Source organism: Caenorhabditis remanei, chromosome II (genome assembly GCF_010183535.1).
Source record: "Caenorhabditis remanei strain PX506 chromosome II, whole genome shotgun sequence".
NCBI classification, from domain to species: Eukaryota; Metazoa; Nematoda; class Chromadorea; order Rhabditida; family Rhabditidae; genus Caenorhabditis; species Caenorhabditis remanei.
The window spans coordinates 5,069,629-5,084,282 of record NC_071329.1 but is presented as its reverse complement, the minus strand read 5'-3'; the positions used below and the strand labels follow the sequence as shown (position 1 = coordinate 5,084,282).

The following is a 14,654-nucleotide window of genomic DNA, read 5'->3' as shown; positions in this document are numbered from 1 at the left end:
ATCACCGCCGCGCCATCGCCCGTGAAACGTCGGCTGCTTCATTACCCTCTAATTGATAAACTCTCGCCACGTGGCACGTCGGCATGAGACGGTCCGGCGCTGTTCAAATGGACAGCAATTGGTGGTTTATCGTACTTGGTTTATCAAACATGGATGGGTGCGGGTACTTCTGACGATAAACCACTTTGACCGCTCTTTTTTAATGTTTTTTTCAGTTTGAAATTTTTTTCGAAGTATAAAAATAGTAATGCTAACTGTTTTGATAACTGTCTCGACGCAGGTAACCTCTTTCGTACCTACTCCAAAAATGTAGTCGAACAAAATGTTGTAAAATTCCGATTGTAATATTTCTAAAAAATAAAAATGGAGCGGTCAAGTGGTTTATCGGATCGGTTTGGAATAGTCGGTACGGTAGCACTGTGATGTTATGTGATAAACCACTAGTTGCTGTCCAATTGAACAGCGCCGGACCGTCTCATGCCGACGTGCCACGTGGCGAGAGTTTATCAATTAGAGGGTAATGAAGCGGCCGACGTTTCACGGGCGATGGCGTGGATGCACGTGGGAGTGATATGGGCGGTGTGGTTACTGTAGTTTTGATGAAATTTGTTTATTCAAGGAAAACAATTTATTGGGAAGATACCAGCATATAACACAATACAACTCGAACAAAAAAGAGACAAAAAAAGAAATTTATAAAAGTGACAAAGATTCAGAATCCGGGCGTGATCTCCGGCTGTCCTCCTCCACCCACAAACTCCATCGACGGCACCTTATTATAATGTGGATAGGTAGGATTATTGATAACTGGCATCAACGTCTCATACATGATAATCAACATAATAACACAGAACGCGTAGATCACAATGAACAGAGACATTTCCCGCTTTGTGAACGGATTATCCTCGGTGTAGTCGGATGGAAGGGAATATGTGGAAGCCATTAGGGTCAAATACAATAGTTTTGGAGAAGAAAATCAATTTGAAGTTTTGAAACGAAGAAGGTGCCGAATGGGGCGACGGAGGATAAGCTTCCAGGTAAACAAGAGAAATTGGGAGAAAAAAAGCATGTTTGAGGTAGGAAAAAAGAGTGGAGGGAATGGAGAGAGCAGTAAACGATCAAAAAATAATTTGCAGAAAATAGAAATGAACTGTGTTCCAGAAATCCCGGAGTGCTTTCTGGAAATGTCGGAAATCTACATTTTTATAGAAATCTGACCCCCGAAATGACTCATCGTTTCTTCCCCATAAATCGATAATCACCATCGTTAAATATTCCAGAAAGATACAGTACCACCACACCGCCCAGTTCACTCCTACATCTCGCCGCGCCATCGCCCGTGAAACGTCGGCCGCTTCGAATGCCTCTAGTATATGATTTCCCTCGCGTTCCACTACTGTCACCAAATGGTCCGGAGTCGGTGGGTTACCACAATTTGAAACCCTCCCATCGGCACCCATTTGACCGTTGGTTTTGCAATTTCAAACAGTTTTTATCCGAAATTTCAAGTTCGCGCCATCGCCCGTGAAACGTCGGACGCTTCATTACCCTCTAATTGATAAACTCTCGCCACGTGGCACGTCGGCATGAGACGGTCCGGCGCTGTTCAAATGGATAGCAAATAGTGGTTTATCACATAAAATCAAGCAGATGACATTTTCAATCGATATCCACTTGACCGCTCCTTTTTTTAGTTTCGAGATGTCCTGGTTTTACACTGGACACCTCAGAACCCAGAGAAATTTCAGTTTTGAACTCAACAGCCACAATTAAACAACTTCCAAGAACTACAGTACCCCAGCGGAGGCTCCGTATCAAAAAGTTGTCAACTACAAAAAGGAAAATCTAGGTTTGGACTATAACATATCAAAAATTTGATCAATTAGAAATAAATTTGGCTTACTATTAGCTACGCGTTCCTCAAAATTACCAAATTTTTCTTGTCAGCTGCTTTTGCTCTTTCCGTTTTTATAGCATTGAAACCAATTTTTCTGAAATTTGTTTGATTATTTAAAAAGCTCATGTCTTGACCTTTATTTTTGTAGTTAACAACTTTTTTGTACGGGCGATCCCTAGGTTACTGTACCTGGACGAAGTGGCTGCACACAACACCAAGGCAGCTTAAAAATCGTAGGTGGCCTAACTTTCCACGTTTTGAATATCTCGGCCAATAGAGCGCACTTGCAACTTGGAACAGAAAATGACCGACGTGAACTGAACTACCGCAAGATTTTAAATCCTTTTAATAAAAATAAAAATTAGTTCACGTTTCTCCGAAAAAAGTCCATTTCCCATCATTTACCAATTAGCATGACCCTATCGACGATCGCTACTCCAGAACGTTCGATGCATCATCAAAATGTAAGTGCGCTCCACCGCTCACCGTTCTCAATAGAGCGCGTTTTTGCAGATCACTGCTCCGCGATCCTCCCCGCCGAATACCAGAAAAAATGGATTTTTGTCGACATTAGCCAGCTACTTGACCTCCACCGCTAAAAGTGACCCGAAACCTGGTAAGGGACATCCGGACACACAGACAGACACACTTTCTTTCAGTGACCCAACGAAAACCGTTGATGACGTCATGGAATGACGTGGATTTTGTGAAATTGAATTCACTGGTCTGCAATGTTCTCTACGATCAGAATAACTATGAACCGTTGTGAGTTTCGATGGAGCGTACTTGCAGTAGGAGGGAAATTTGAACTTTTAATTAATTTTTTTCTTCAGAATCACCGAAATCGAACGTGTGGTTGGAAGAAGACGTGAGCACTGCTTCTACGGAGTTCTATCGGTTATTCTGGTTCTTGTACTGCTCCATGACGCAATTGGAGCCATCACGGCGTTCATGGTAAGCGACGATTTCCCCCGCTTTTATCACCGCCTCGTGTTCCCATGCTGTGAGAGACCCCGAGTGGCTTAGTGGTAGATGGCGCCACTGGTAGACGAAGGCTTTTTGGTTCGATCCCACAACCACGCCAAACTTTTTTTCTTTTTTTGCAATTATTTCCGATGAAATCCTGGTCATTTTCCACTCAAATTAGTATTTTTCCAGACCCTCATCCTGCCCACATTCATGACTGTCACCGCCATCTCCACCTCAGCCTCCTACGAGAATCCCAGCTTTCTGAAGGATCATCAAGACTTTTCGTCCGTTATTGGACGGTTTACGCGGTTTTTCTCACTGTGGAGTCGTTTTTGTCGTCGTGAGTTTTGATAAAAGGGATTTGGAATTTGAAAAATTGAAAAAACTTTTAATTTTTGAAAATATTTTTTTTGGATAACAATTTTAAAGAAATTTCTTGTTAAAAAATTTTTTCCAGATTGATTCACTGGGATCTCCGTCTTCTCCGACTCATTTTCATGTCGATGTGTCTTTCCACAAGGATTCCGGTCTTGGCTGCTACCTACAGTAAGTTTAAAAGCGTCCTGAGCATGTCAGACACTATTTTTATTGATTTTTTTTCGCTAAATAATTTTTTGAATTTTTCTCTATTTATTCATCTGAAAAATAGCGAAAAATTCTATTCAAAACCACTGAAATCCACTTACTTAAAAAATACATTTATCTCGTAAAAAGTACAATAATGCAACCGCGCTCCACCGACTCCGCCATCGCCCGTGAAACGTCGGCCGCTTCGATTGCCTCTAGTATATGATTTCCCTCGCCTTCTAATATTTTCGCCTAATGGTCCGGAGTCGGTGGGTTACTCAAAATTTGAAACCCTCCCATCGGCACTTCCTTGACTGTTAGTTTTGCCATTTTAATTTTAATTTTAAAAATGTATTATTTTTTGTTTCAGCAAAAATCCTCAACGCGGTGTCTGCAATTCGACAAATCATTGACAATAATAACTTTGAGAAGGCACCACCACCACAATCGGTGACAATTTTGGCTGTGAAAACGAAGACGAGTTGAAGAATCGAATTATAGAACTGTTTTTTATGGAAATTAAATTTTTTGAGGGCAGATCAAAAAAATACTAGAAAGAGGGAGGAATGATGATGTAGCGAGAGACGAAGAATCTAGAATTAGTACTATTAAAACCGAGTATTTTCTCGCGAAAGATGATGGAAATGCGCTCTATCGGACTAGATTTTATCAATAGAGCGAATTTTCAACAAAAAAATTAAAAAAGAAAAGGAAAGCTCGAGAGAAGGCGGGGTGCTGTACAGACAAAGCGAAATGGGAAAAAAATACAAAAAAATACAGTAATCTGAGAACGGGAATAAATCACAACGGATGAATTTGTTTGAAGAAGAAGAAACTGGCGGCGGCGCCAACGGTTCCGGCGACAAACATGAATTGGAGGGCGTAGCGAGGAATGGTTTTGACGGTGGGGCGGTGAGGTTTGGCGACCTGAAAAAATGAGAAAATTTGGTGGCCTAGGTTTGGCGGTTTCTAGGCCATCAGAGCATTTTGGTAGCCTAAGATCCGATAAAGTTGGTTTTCTAGGCTACTGAATTTAGAGCTTTAGTGATGGCTTAAGATCCGACAAAGTTGGTTTTCTAGGCCACTAAATTTAGATATTTTGTGATGGCCTAAGATCCGACAAAGTTGGTTTTCTAGGCCACTGAATTTACAGCTTTTATGATGGCCTGGGATCCGACAAAGTTGGTTTTCTAGGCCACAGAATTTAGCTTTTGTGATGGCCTAAGATCCGACAAAGTTGGTTTTCTAGGCCACTGAATTTACAGCTTTTATGATGGCCTGGGATCCGACAAAGTTGGTTTTCTAGGCCACAGAATTTAGCTTTTGTGATGGCCTAAGATCCGACAAAGTTGGTTTTCTAGGCCACTGAATTTACAGCTTTTATGATGGCCTGGGATCCGACAAAGTTGGTTTTCTAGGCCACAGAATTTAGCTTTTGTGATGGCCTAAGATCCAATAAAGTTGGTTTTCTAGGCCACTGAGTTTACAGCTTTTATGGTGGCCTAAGATCCGACAAAGTTGGTTTTCTAGGTCACTGAATTTACAGCTTTTATGATGACCTAAGATCCGATAACGTTGGTTTTCTAGGCCACTGAGTTTACAGCTTTTATGATGACCTAAAATCCGACAAAGTTGGTTTTCTAGGTCACTGAGTTAACAGCTTTTATGATGACCTAGATAGCCAACACTGTCGGATCCTAGGCTACCAGATCTCCAGCTTCATCGGTGGCCTAGATTCCGACACTTTGCCATTTCTAGTCCATCCACAATTCCTGAAATTTTCGGTGGCCTAGGAAGATTCTCGGCCACCATATTTGAAGTTTTCCTGTACTAAACTCACAATTTTGCGATACTCGTTCATATAATTGGTTTTGAGTAGGCACGGAGGCATCAGTTTTGATAGATATCTGGAAAAATCACATTTCGCTTAAAAAATCTATTTCAGGCTCATTTTAGGCCGATTTTCAGTCGATTTTCAGCCAAATCTCGCCTATTCCCTTACACTGCATCTTTAATAATCGCATCGATCGGCAGCTCGGATGGCATTTCTGTCAGAAGACGATGGAGGAATGGCATTTCTCTCTCGCATGACAATATACTGGCTCTTCGATAGACAACGACTGCAGATGAGACGTAGATGGGAAGAAGTGGAGACGAGGCGAGGAAGACGTCGAAGAAACGGACGATCTGGAAGATGGAGACGTGGCGATTCAGAATCTGTTGGGAGATTTTGAAAAAATGAGGACAAAAAATCGCTATAATTCGATTGATTTTTATCGTAGAAAAATTGTGAATACAGTTTCAGAGTCCTCACGACGTCAAGGGATTTGGAATTGTAAAAATTGAACAAAAAATCAAGTTTAACTCAATTTTTCAGACCGTTTATTGGACATTTTCTTCGGTTTTTCGGTTTTTTTTGGTCAAAATTTCCGAAAAACTCGAAATTTTCCACAAAAACTTTTAATTCCGGATAAAAACTGTCTGAAATAACAAAACTAACGGTCAAGGAAGTGCCGATGGGACGGTTTCAAATAGGGTAACCCACCGACTCCGGACCAGGGACGAGCGGCAACGCAAAATTTCGGCAACCCGGCAATCCGGCAATTGCCGACTTCAAAAATCGGCAATTTTCGGCAATTTTCGGCAACATTTAATAATAAGGATTTTTTATTTGTCGGGAGAGAAAAATTGCACAAAAAGCACTTTATTTTTCCAGTGACATTTGCTTTAAATAAATGAGAGTATTTACCCATTTTATCAAAAAATCTTTTGAATTTTTTTCTGAAAAAGCAAGAAATATCGAAGTTGAAAACGGTAATTTCAAAGACACATGCTCGGAAAACTTTCCAGGTCTTGGCGCGGGATCGAGAAAGCAAGAATTTTCACTTTTTGTTTTACTTTTGTCGAATTCAGCTTGAAAATTGAATAAATTTTGACAAAAACATTGCCGAAAAAAAGTCGGCAACGCGGCAACGGCATTGCCGCTCGTCCCTGCTCCGGACCCTCAGTTTTCACTCAAAATTCAAGATTTTTGCCTCCGAAAAACTTTTTTTTTTCGATTTTTTTTGGTTTTTTCGGTAAAAAATTCAGTTTTTTTTTCGATTTTTCCAATTTTCGCCGTAAAATGTTCGATTTCTCCTTCTCTCCCTACCTGCTGATACTGTTTCAACGAATGCGAGAACCATGTCAACGGCCATGAGAGACCGAACATTGTTCCCAATTCGACAGATCTCATCACTTTCTCTAATGTCGGTTCCACTCTCGACAGTATTACATAGAGAAGATCCAACTCTCGAACAACTGATTTCTCCAGTGTTTTCAGCAGATAATTGTTGAATGCGCCGTTTTTTGCCAGATTCGAACACACTGGGAGGGCGTCTTTCTCACCACAAACCAGCAGGACGGTCAGGCAAATGTCGTGGAATCCTGGAATTCGCAACTTTTTTTTCAGATTTTCTCGCGATTTTAAATGGTCCAATTATCTCATTTTCAGGGTTTTTTTGTTGGTTTTTGATCCAAAATTTTGGAAAAACGAGTTTGTGAACACCTAGTGGCCTAGGTTTTCGAATTTCAAGTTTCTAGGCCAAGATAGATAGAAATTTGAAGCTGGTGGCCTAGGTTTCCAGTTTTTGGAATTCTAGGCCCCTTGGAATTCGATTTTTGATGCAAAATTTGGGAAAAAAAAACAATTGTAAATATGAGAAACGAGTTTTCGAAGACCCGGTGTCCTAGGACTTCAAATTTGTGGTTTCTAGGCCACAAGACATAGAAATTTGAAGCTGGTGGCCTAGGTTTTCAGCTTTTGGAATTCTAGGCCATCTGTAACCTTGGCGCGAAGATTTTCTGGCGATTTTGAACTCTGATGGCCCAATTATTTCACTTTTGAGGTTTCTAGGCCGCCTGGAGTTCGTTTTTTGATGCAAAATTTGGTGAAAACTGTTGGAATTTGAGGAAAAAGAGTTTTTGAAACCCTGGTAGCCTAGGTTTCCAGTTTTTGGAATTCTAGGCCACCTGCACCTTGGCGCGAAGATTTTCTGGCGATTTCGAACCCATGTGGCCTAATTTTCTCACTTTTGGGTTTCTAGGCCGCCTGGAATTCGATTTTTCATACAAAATTTAGGAAAAACCGCTGGAAATTGAAGAAAAATGAGTTTTTGAGAACCTAGTTTCGAATTTGGGGTTTCTAGGCCACCAGTGATCGAAATTTGAAGACCTGGTGGCCTGCGATTTCAGTTTTTGGAATTCTAGGACATCTGGAAAGCAAAATTCGAGCTCAAAAATGGTATTTTATTGCAATTTATCAAAAAAAAAGTTGAGGAAACTCAAATTTCGAGTACTATTTTTAGGGATTTTCATGGTTTTTCAGCGTTTTTTTTTTAATCTAAGAAATCGTCTAAAAACTCCGAAAAACTGAAATTTATAAAAATCTAGACCACTAACTGGTTTTTTTGACAGAATTATGGAGATTTTTCATGAAAATAGCTTTAAAATTTGAAATCCTATTTTTGAAATTTCTAGCCAAATTTTAACTAAAAAGGAAATTTTGCAGGAAATTCAATTGGTGGCCAAAAAAACCATACATCAGGAATTCTAGCTCAATTTTTTGATAAAAAATTTCAAATTTTTCAGAAATCTGATGGAAATAATGAATTGTATTTAATTTTCCAACGGTGTTTTCAATGATTTTTTAAATCTGAAAACTACAAACTACAAAATCTACATTTTTCCCTCTCTAAAATCCTCACCCTGATAATAATTAAACCTTGGATTGACACTCAACACCCGTACAATCAGAGGAATGAGTTCAGTCTGAAGAACATCTCGATGCGTATCTGAGATATTCGGTGGAAACCTTGAAAGTGTCCGATGGACATCCAATTCCACTTGATTCCATTCTTTGTGTCCTTTCAGCTCGTCCAGCGTTAGTTCCGTCAGTTCCTGTGGAAAAAAAAGTTGAAAATCTGTCGAAATTGGGTAAACATCTTTAAAACTCAGTAAAAATCGGGTAAAAACTTGTAGAAATTCGGTAAAAACATGTCAAAATTGGCTAAAAATCTGTAAAAATTTGGCAAAAATTGTGAAAATTGAGCAAAAATTGTGAAAATTGAGCAAAAATTGTGAAAATTGAGCAAAAAAAGTTCAAAATGTGGTTAAATCCTATCAAATATTGGTAAAAAATGGTAAAAATCAGTCAAAATTGGCCAAAAACTGTCAAAAATTACGTAAAAATCTATCAAGATTTGGAAAAAATTGGTAAATTTATGCCAAAATTTGGTAAAAAGCTGTCAAAACTGGGAAAAATCTGTAAAATTTTATAAAAATCAGTCAAAATTTCGTAAAAATCAGTCAAAATTTGGTAAAAATTGGGAAAATTTGGTAAAAATCTGCCAAAACTAGGTAAAAATCTGTCGAAATTAGACGGAAATCTGTAGAAATCGGTAAAAATCGAGTAAAAATCGATTAAAAAAAAGAAGATTTTTGACGTTTTCCCCTTATTTTACCTCAAAAATCGGCGATTCCTCATCGAAATCTGACTGAGCCGATTCGAAATCCGAGTCGTAAGATGATGAGACGTCATCTGAATTACATTTTTTCAAAACTCAAAATTTCAGCCGAATTTCAGCCGAATTTCAGCCAAATTTCAGCCGAATTTCAGCCAAATTTCAGCCAAATCTCAGCCGAATTTCAGCCAAATTTCAGCCGAATTTCAGCCAAATTTCAGCCAAATCTCAGCCGAATTTCAGCCAAATTTCAGCCAAATTTCAGCCAAATCTCAGCCGAATTTCAGCCAAATTTCAGCCAAAAACTATACCTAAATCGTCATTTTGCACCAAATTCGCCGCCAACACTGGCCAAATCGCCGCTCGAAACTCGTCATCGACGAGCCCACCGGAACTGATGGCGAAGTCACGGAGTTCGTCTGGAAATTGGGATTTTTGCTGGAGATTTGAATTTTTGTGCTAAAATCAGGATTTTTGTTAACTCCGGATAAGAAAAAGTCAAGTTTAGCAGGTTTTTGACTATAAAAAGTTCGTTTTCTGAAGTTTTTGAGTAAAAATGGGCATTGGACGGCCGAAAATCGATTTTTTAAGCTTTTAATATAAAAAATGAGGATTTTGACACGTTTTTGGTTTGAAAAATTGAAATTTTCAGTCTGAAATATGAGTTTTCTTAAAATACCGCTATTTTTTCGAATTTAATCGAAATTTCAGCGAAGAAATGAACTTGAAAGCAAAAGTGTAGTTTTTTGTCAATTTTCATTCAGAAAAGTCCATTTTTGAGCGCAAAATAGCTTCACGAAAACTCACGATTTTTAGCAAATTTTGTACCTAAAAACTAATTTTTCTTTATTTTAACCGATTTCGGACCTTAAAAACCAAAATTTTCTCGATTTTTCACTCTAAAAACACCAAAAACTCACCAATATACAGACTCAAGTCCTCTTTTTTATGCTTCTTCAAAAACCGATCGATGGCTTCTCTCTTATTTCGCAACGCGTTGAATTTCGCCTTTGCCAGCGGTCCTGGCTAAAAATCACTCGATTTTTCGAATTTCCCGCCTATTTTTACCCCTACTTTCACGTAATTATCGCCCAAATCGCTGCATGAGGCGGTCTGCCATTTCTCTCCGAGCACCTCTTTCAGCGGTGAATTTGGCTCGGAAAACGACGAGTGCATGGGTAGGTTAATTGCTGGAATTGAAGAATATGACATGTTTTGTTAGAATTTCAGAAAAAAATCGAGAAAAATTGATAAGAAAATGATGAAAAACGAGCTGGAAAATGTCAAATGAGTAATAGAATTTTGTGTCGTCAAATTAAATGCACTGGACGCAAACACCGTCACGTCAGAATGCACAGAAAACCGAAACTCGTGGCGGAAATTTATTTATTTTTTCGGTTTTTGGTGATTTCTGGAAGGTTTTTGATGAGAAAAACTTGTATTTTTCTGTTCAACCTAAAAAAAATTGACACTAAACAATTCATCAACATTTTATTGGCATAGACACCACGAACGAAAGAGATATTTAGAATATATTAAACCAATAAAAATAAAAGAAATAGTTATAACAAATCAAAAAGTGACCACCTACTCCATTCAGGCATCATAAAATTAAATCTACCGAAAAGAAGGCGTCGTTGAGACAGCGAAAACAGACCGAGCAGTTACTAGAAAACGAGTAGAACATTTTCCAGCTTTAATACGGGAAAAATTGGAAAAAAACAGGGGGGAAAACCGCTTCTCAACAGAGCAAAAAGCGGTGAAAAACACGGAAAAATTGATTAAATAATTAGTCTCTCTCCTCCTCCTCAGTGAGAGGTGCCGGTGTTTTACTGGTGCTCAACGCGATGGTAATCTCCTCATCCACAAAATCGTCCTCGTCGAGTGGCGCCTCGGTGTCCACTCCTTTTCTCAACGCGATACGCTGCTCGCGTGTCGCCTCCAACTGCTCGCGATTCCGATTTCTAATGATATCGAAGGCGGCCATAATCTTGCGACGCTTCTCAACGACTTCTTGGGAGGCACGACACTTCTCATCGTCGTCTTGTTTGATGAATTTGGCGGCGGTCTTCTTCAAATTCTTCTTGATCTCCTTCTGCTTCTGCTCACTGAGCTTCACAGGTGGCCGTGGTCTCCACTTGAATTGTGCAAGACGATCCAAGTTTTTCCGGCACAGTTCACGACCTTGGAATGTGAAGATTCTGTAGCCGAGATCTGCTCCGGCGCGGCCTCCGAGTGTGGAGCAAGTGGCAAAGTAACGGCCAGTTGGATCCCAGTATCCCTTGTTGAAGAGTGGATGCTCAATGACGTTGGTTCTCTTGGCCTCTGCCAGTGAGGTATCAATGAAATAGACATTTCCACCGGCTGAAACCTTGGCAAGAACTGCCAACCACCCTCCTTTCGGTGCGAATTGAACCTCGTTGAAGTGAACTCCGGCGTCCAATTTGCTGATGAGCTTGGGAGCGTGGCTGTTCGCTTCGATTCTGTAGACTTGCGGTGTCGCCTTGGCGTTGTTTCCGACGAGAACACAGAATTTGTCGCCTTCTGGATCCCAATCGAAGTGGATGAATGGTTCGGAGAGCGGGAGATTCATAAGGGAGACGTCCTTCTTGTCGATTTCAAAGATGTCGACGTGGCATTGGCAACCGCCCTGGAAGAATTGGATTGATTGGGAGAGAAATTGGGAACTGAGAGGGGAAAGTGTAAGAGAATAAGCACCGCCCACTTTCAGAATATGTCGATTTTGAGTGAATTCTAGAATTCTAACGGTTATTCTTGAAAATCAAGTTTTTTTGGATAGAAAATTAGATTTTAAGGTTGAATTTGATGAAGTCGGAGTCAATTTTTTCAGACTTTCGACGAAAAATCAGATATTTCAGACTGAAAAGTATACAGATTCATCTTGATCGTCAGGACCTCGAAAATTACTGAAAAATTGTGAAAATCGCCTAAAATACCGAACTTAAAGCTGAAAAATTGCAAATTTTACATGAAATGTTACATTTTCATCGCATTTTTCACCTAAATTTCGAATTTTTTAACGAAAAAACTTCGAAATAGACTCAAAACTCTGTGTATCCGAGACTCCAGATGTCCACTTTTTCTAAATTTCTGAAAAAACGAAGCCACGTTGGTTTTTTTTTTTAGAAAAAAAGATGAATATGCGTTTTTCTTGAATGGTTACGAAAAAGAAACTAGAAATCTGTGTCCGGATGTCCAGCTATAATCTACATGTCTTTCCGCCCTCCTCGCGTCCAGATGTCCACCACTGAAACTCACCACATACTTGACCTCTCCGGTCTCTCTGAACTCCTTCTTCTTATATCTCATCGTATAAAACGCCAATCTCTTTCCACTCTTCTGCCAGAACATCTGAGCGTCCGCCACGTTGTGCACACGTGCCGAACGAAGTCTCTGCATAGATGGCACTTGCAGCAAACCGAATTCAGCCGGCACGGCGTCAGTACACTCAGAGTAGTAGGCAAGGATGGTGGCTGTTGGTGACCAGTCGAAGTGCTTGATATTCTCAATAACGACGCTTCGTTGCTCGACGAGCTCAAAGTCTTCAGAAGCGAAAATTGAGATTCCGTCGACTTTTCGCTCTCTTTCCAGCTTATCCTTCTCCGGAGCCTTCAAACACGCGAAGAACTTCTCATCGAACGACCATTTGAAGAACGGCCACGTTGGCAACTGAGTTCTTCCTGTCAGCTCGAAAGTCGAATAGGCTTTCTTCAACTCGCCGGTTCGAACGTCCCAAACTCTCACACTGTCCTTCTCGTAGTCTCCCCAACTGTTCGTCTCTTCTGGAGCGGCGTAGGTGACGAGGAACGTCTCGCACGGCGAAAAGTCAATGTATTGCACGTTCTCGTGGGCGAAACGATGCGCACGAGCGTAGTCTCTTCCACCCCAAAGAATGATTCCTCGCTTGTGTATTGTCGAGAGGTACGAGCCGTGTGGTGACCAGGTGAACACGGTTTCTGTCCAGTTCTGGAAAAAAAATTGACATTCAGAGAATAGATAGAAAAATCGGAAAAATCATGAATTTTTGGTGGTTTTCGACCCAATTTTCACTAGATTTCTCAGTTTTCTCGAGTTGGAGCAATTGGAGCAATTCGCATTCAAAAAACGGCGAAATTTGATGAAAATCGATGGAAATTGGCAGTTTCAAGCTGAAATCGCAGAGAATGATGAATTTCACAGATTCACACTCCCGGAACTTCGAAATTTCGCGAAAAATTAAAGAAAACTTCTAATTTCCGAGAAAATCAAGTCAAAACCGACTGAAAACTGGCAAAAATAACTGAATTACTGCCAAAACAGGATAGAATGCGCTAAAAATCTGAAATTTCCAGGTAGAATCGTAAAATTTTGCTAAAAATCATTCGGGAAGAAAATTATTCCGAAAACTGGTTGCTGTACTTCTAAAATTGACCGAAGAGCAGCACATTGCAGCTAAAATTCGTCGAATTGACAGCAAATCTCATTCTACAATTGAAAAATCGATTTCAGAGCAAAAATTCAAAGAGAACACCGATTTTCAAAGTGTTTTCAATGTATTTTCAAGAATTCTTCATAATTTTCGACCCAAATCTCCAATTCTGATCCCTTACAGCTCTCTCAGCCTTATCCGGGTCTCCAGCGAGTTCCGGATCGTTTCCCTTCATATTGGTGAAGATTCCGACAGTCGGAACGCCCAATTTATCGTGAGAAATCGCGAATTGATCACGACAACGCTCATTCTGCAACCACCACCACAAATCTCCGACGTCAGCGTACTCTGATTTGGTGGGTGTCTGCCAGTCTTCCGCCGGCGCCTGCAACTTCTTCATATCAGTGAAAAAACGAGCGGAGAACTGATGGTTCTTGTCAAAAGAATATCCTTCAAGAGATTTGACGGCGAACGCGGCGGCTCGGTAGTCCGGCCACTCGGTGAGAAGGACTCCCTGGAAAAATGAAAAATATACATCAATTTTCGCTAAAAAATGTCAAAAATCGCACTCAAAACCTACCACTGAGCCTCCTTCCGAGTTTGTTGGAATGAAAAGCTTCACAGCGGGATCCATCTTCTCCAGAACCTTCTTCAGCACACTTTGAAGTCTACCAATACGATCGGCACCGACGACTGGGATACCGGCGATGAATACGATGTTGTCTTCGAATTCTTCGATTGTTGGACGCTTGTAAAGCATATCGGGCACGAGAACTGCAAAAAATTCCGTTTTATCAAGAAAAATCGCTCAAAACCTACCTTCATCGGTAACATCGTCGACAAAATCTGGTGGATCGGAGAAATCCTCCTCGTTCTCCTTATTAAATTCAATTTCGACCATAATTGTCGTTATTTGTGTAACCCAACTAGTCTGAAACTGTTGACACGTGTTTTTCGATGGATGTTTGGTGGATTTTCGATTGAAATAGGTCGAAATCAAGGATATATCAAATAAATCAATATTTTTATCAATTCCACGTTGCAAAAAACCGATAAAAACGCTGGAGAAACGCTGGAAATCCGAAAAATAGGACGAAAAATTAATATTTTATGAGCCGCTAAACAACACGCTCTAGCGGGATTTCGGAGCGTCGTACTACGCGGCCACGGGGATTTCTAGGCCACGACCGCCGCGTTTTTTGGAGGGAAGTTTGAAAAATGAGATTTTAAATTAATTTATTTAGAAAATCGAAAATCCCGGTTTTTATCGGATTTTCTAAAGTTTTTATGA

At 40.2% G+C, this 14,654-nt stretch overlaps 4 protein-coding genes across 4 annotated transcripts; 1 reads left to right on the top strand and 3 right to left on the bottom strand.

Moving 5' to 3' along the window:
* Positions 1-712: 712 nt before the first annotated feature.
* GCK72_004621 (uncharacterized protein) lies at positions 713-943 on the bottom strand (the record flags this gene model as incomplete). Its single annotated transcript, XM_003104198.2, has 1 exon — positions 713-943. One exon carries the CDS (start codon positions 941-943, stop codon positions 713-715), a length of 231 nt encoding a protein of 76 aa, XP_003104246.1.
* A 1,367-nt stretch (positions 944-2,310) lies between these two features.
* Positions 2,311-3,919, top strand: GCK72_004620 (uncharacterized protein; the record flags this gene model as incomplete). Its single annotated transcript, XM_053724796.1, has 7 exons — positions 2,311-2,361; positions 2,411-2,513; positions 2,557-2,662; positions 2,731-2,851; positions 3,056-3,174; positions 3,324-3,412; positions 3,804-3,919. 7 exons carry the CDS (start codon positions 2,311-2,313, stop codon positions 3,917-3,919), a joined length of 705 nt encoding a protein of 234 aa, XP_053588990.1.
* A 315-nt stretch (positions 3,920-4,234) lies between these two features.
* On the bottom strand, positions 4,235-10,146 carry GCK72_004619 (uncharacterized protein; the record flags this gene model as incomplete). Its single annotated transcript, XM_003104280.2, has 9 exons — positions 4,235-4,360; positions 5,274-5,340; positions 5,436-5,620; positions 6,585-6,859; positions 8,179-8,371; positions 8,935-9,011; positions 9,246-9,353; positions 9,855-9,960; positions 10,009-10,146. 9 exons carry the CDS (start codon positions 10,144-10,146, stop codon positions 4,235-4,237), a joined length of 1,275 nt encoding a protein of 424 aa, XP_003104328.2.
* A 577-nt stretch (positions 10,147-10,723) lies between these two features.
* Positions 10,724-14,264, bottom strand: GCK72_004618 (uncharacterized protein; the record flags this gene model as incomplete). The annotated part of the gene is made up of 5 exons (XM_003104176.2): positions 10,724-11,584; positions 12,214-12,921; positions 13,545-13,877; positions 13,944-14,137; positions 14,183-14,264. 5 exons carry the CDS (start codon positions 14,262-14,264, stop codon positions 10,724-10,726), a joined length of 2,178 nt encoding a protein of 725 aa, XP_003104224.1.
* Between the last annotated feature and the right edge of the window lie 390 nt (positions 14,265-14,654).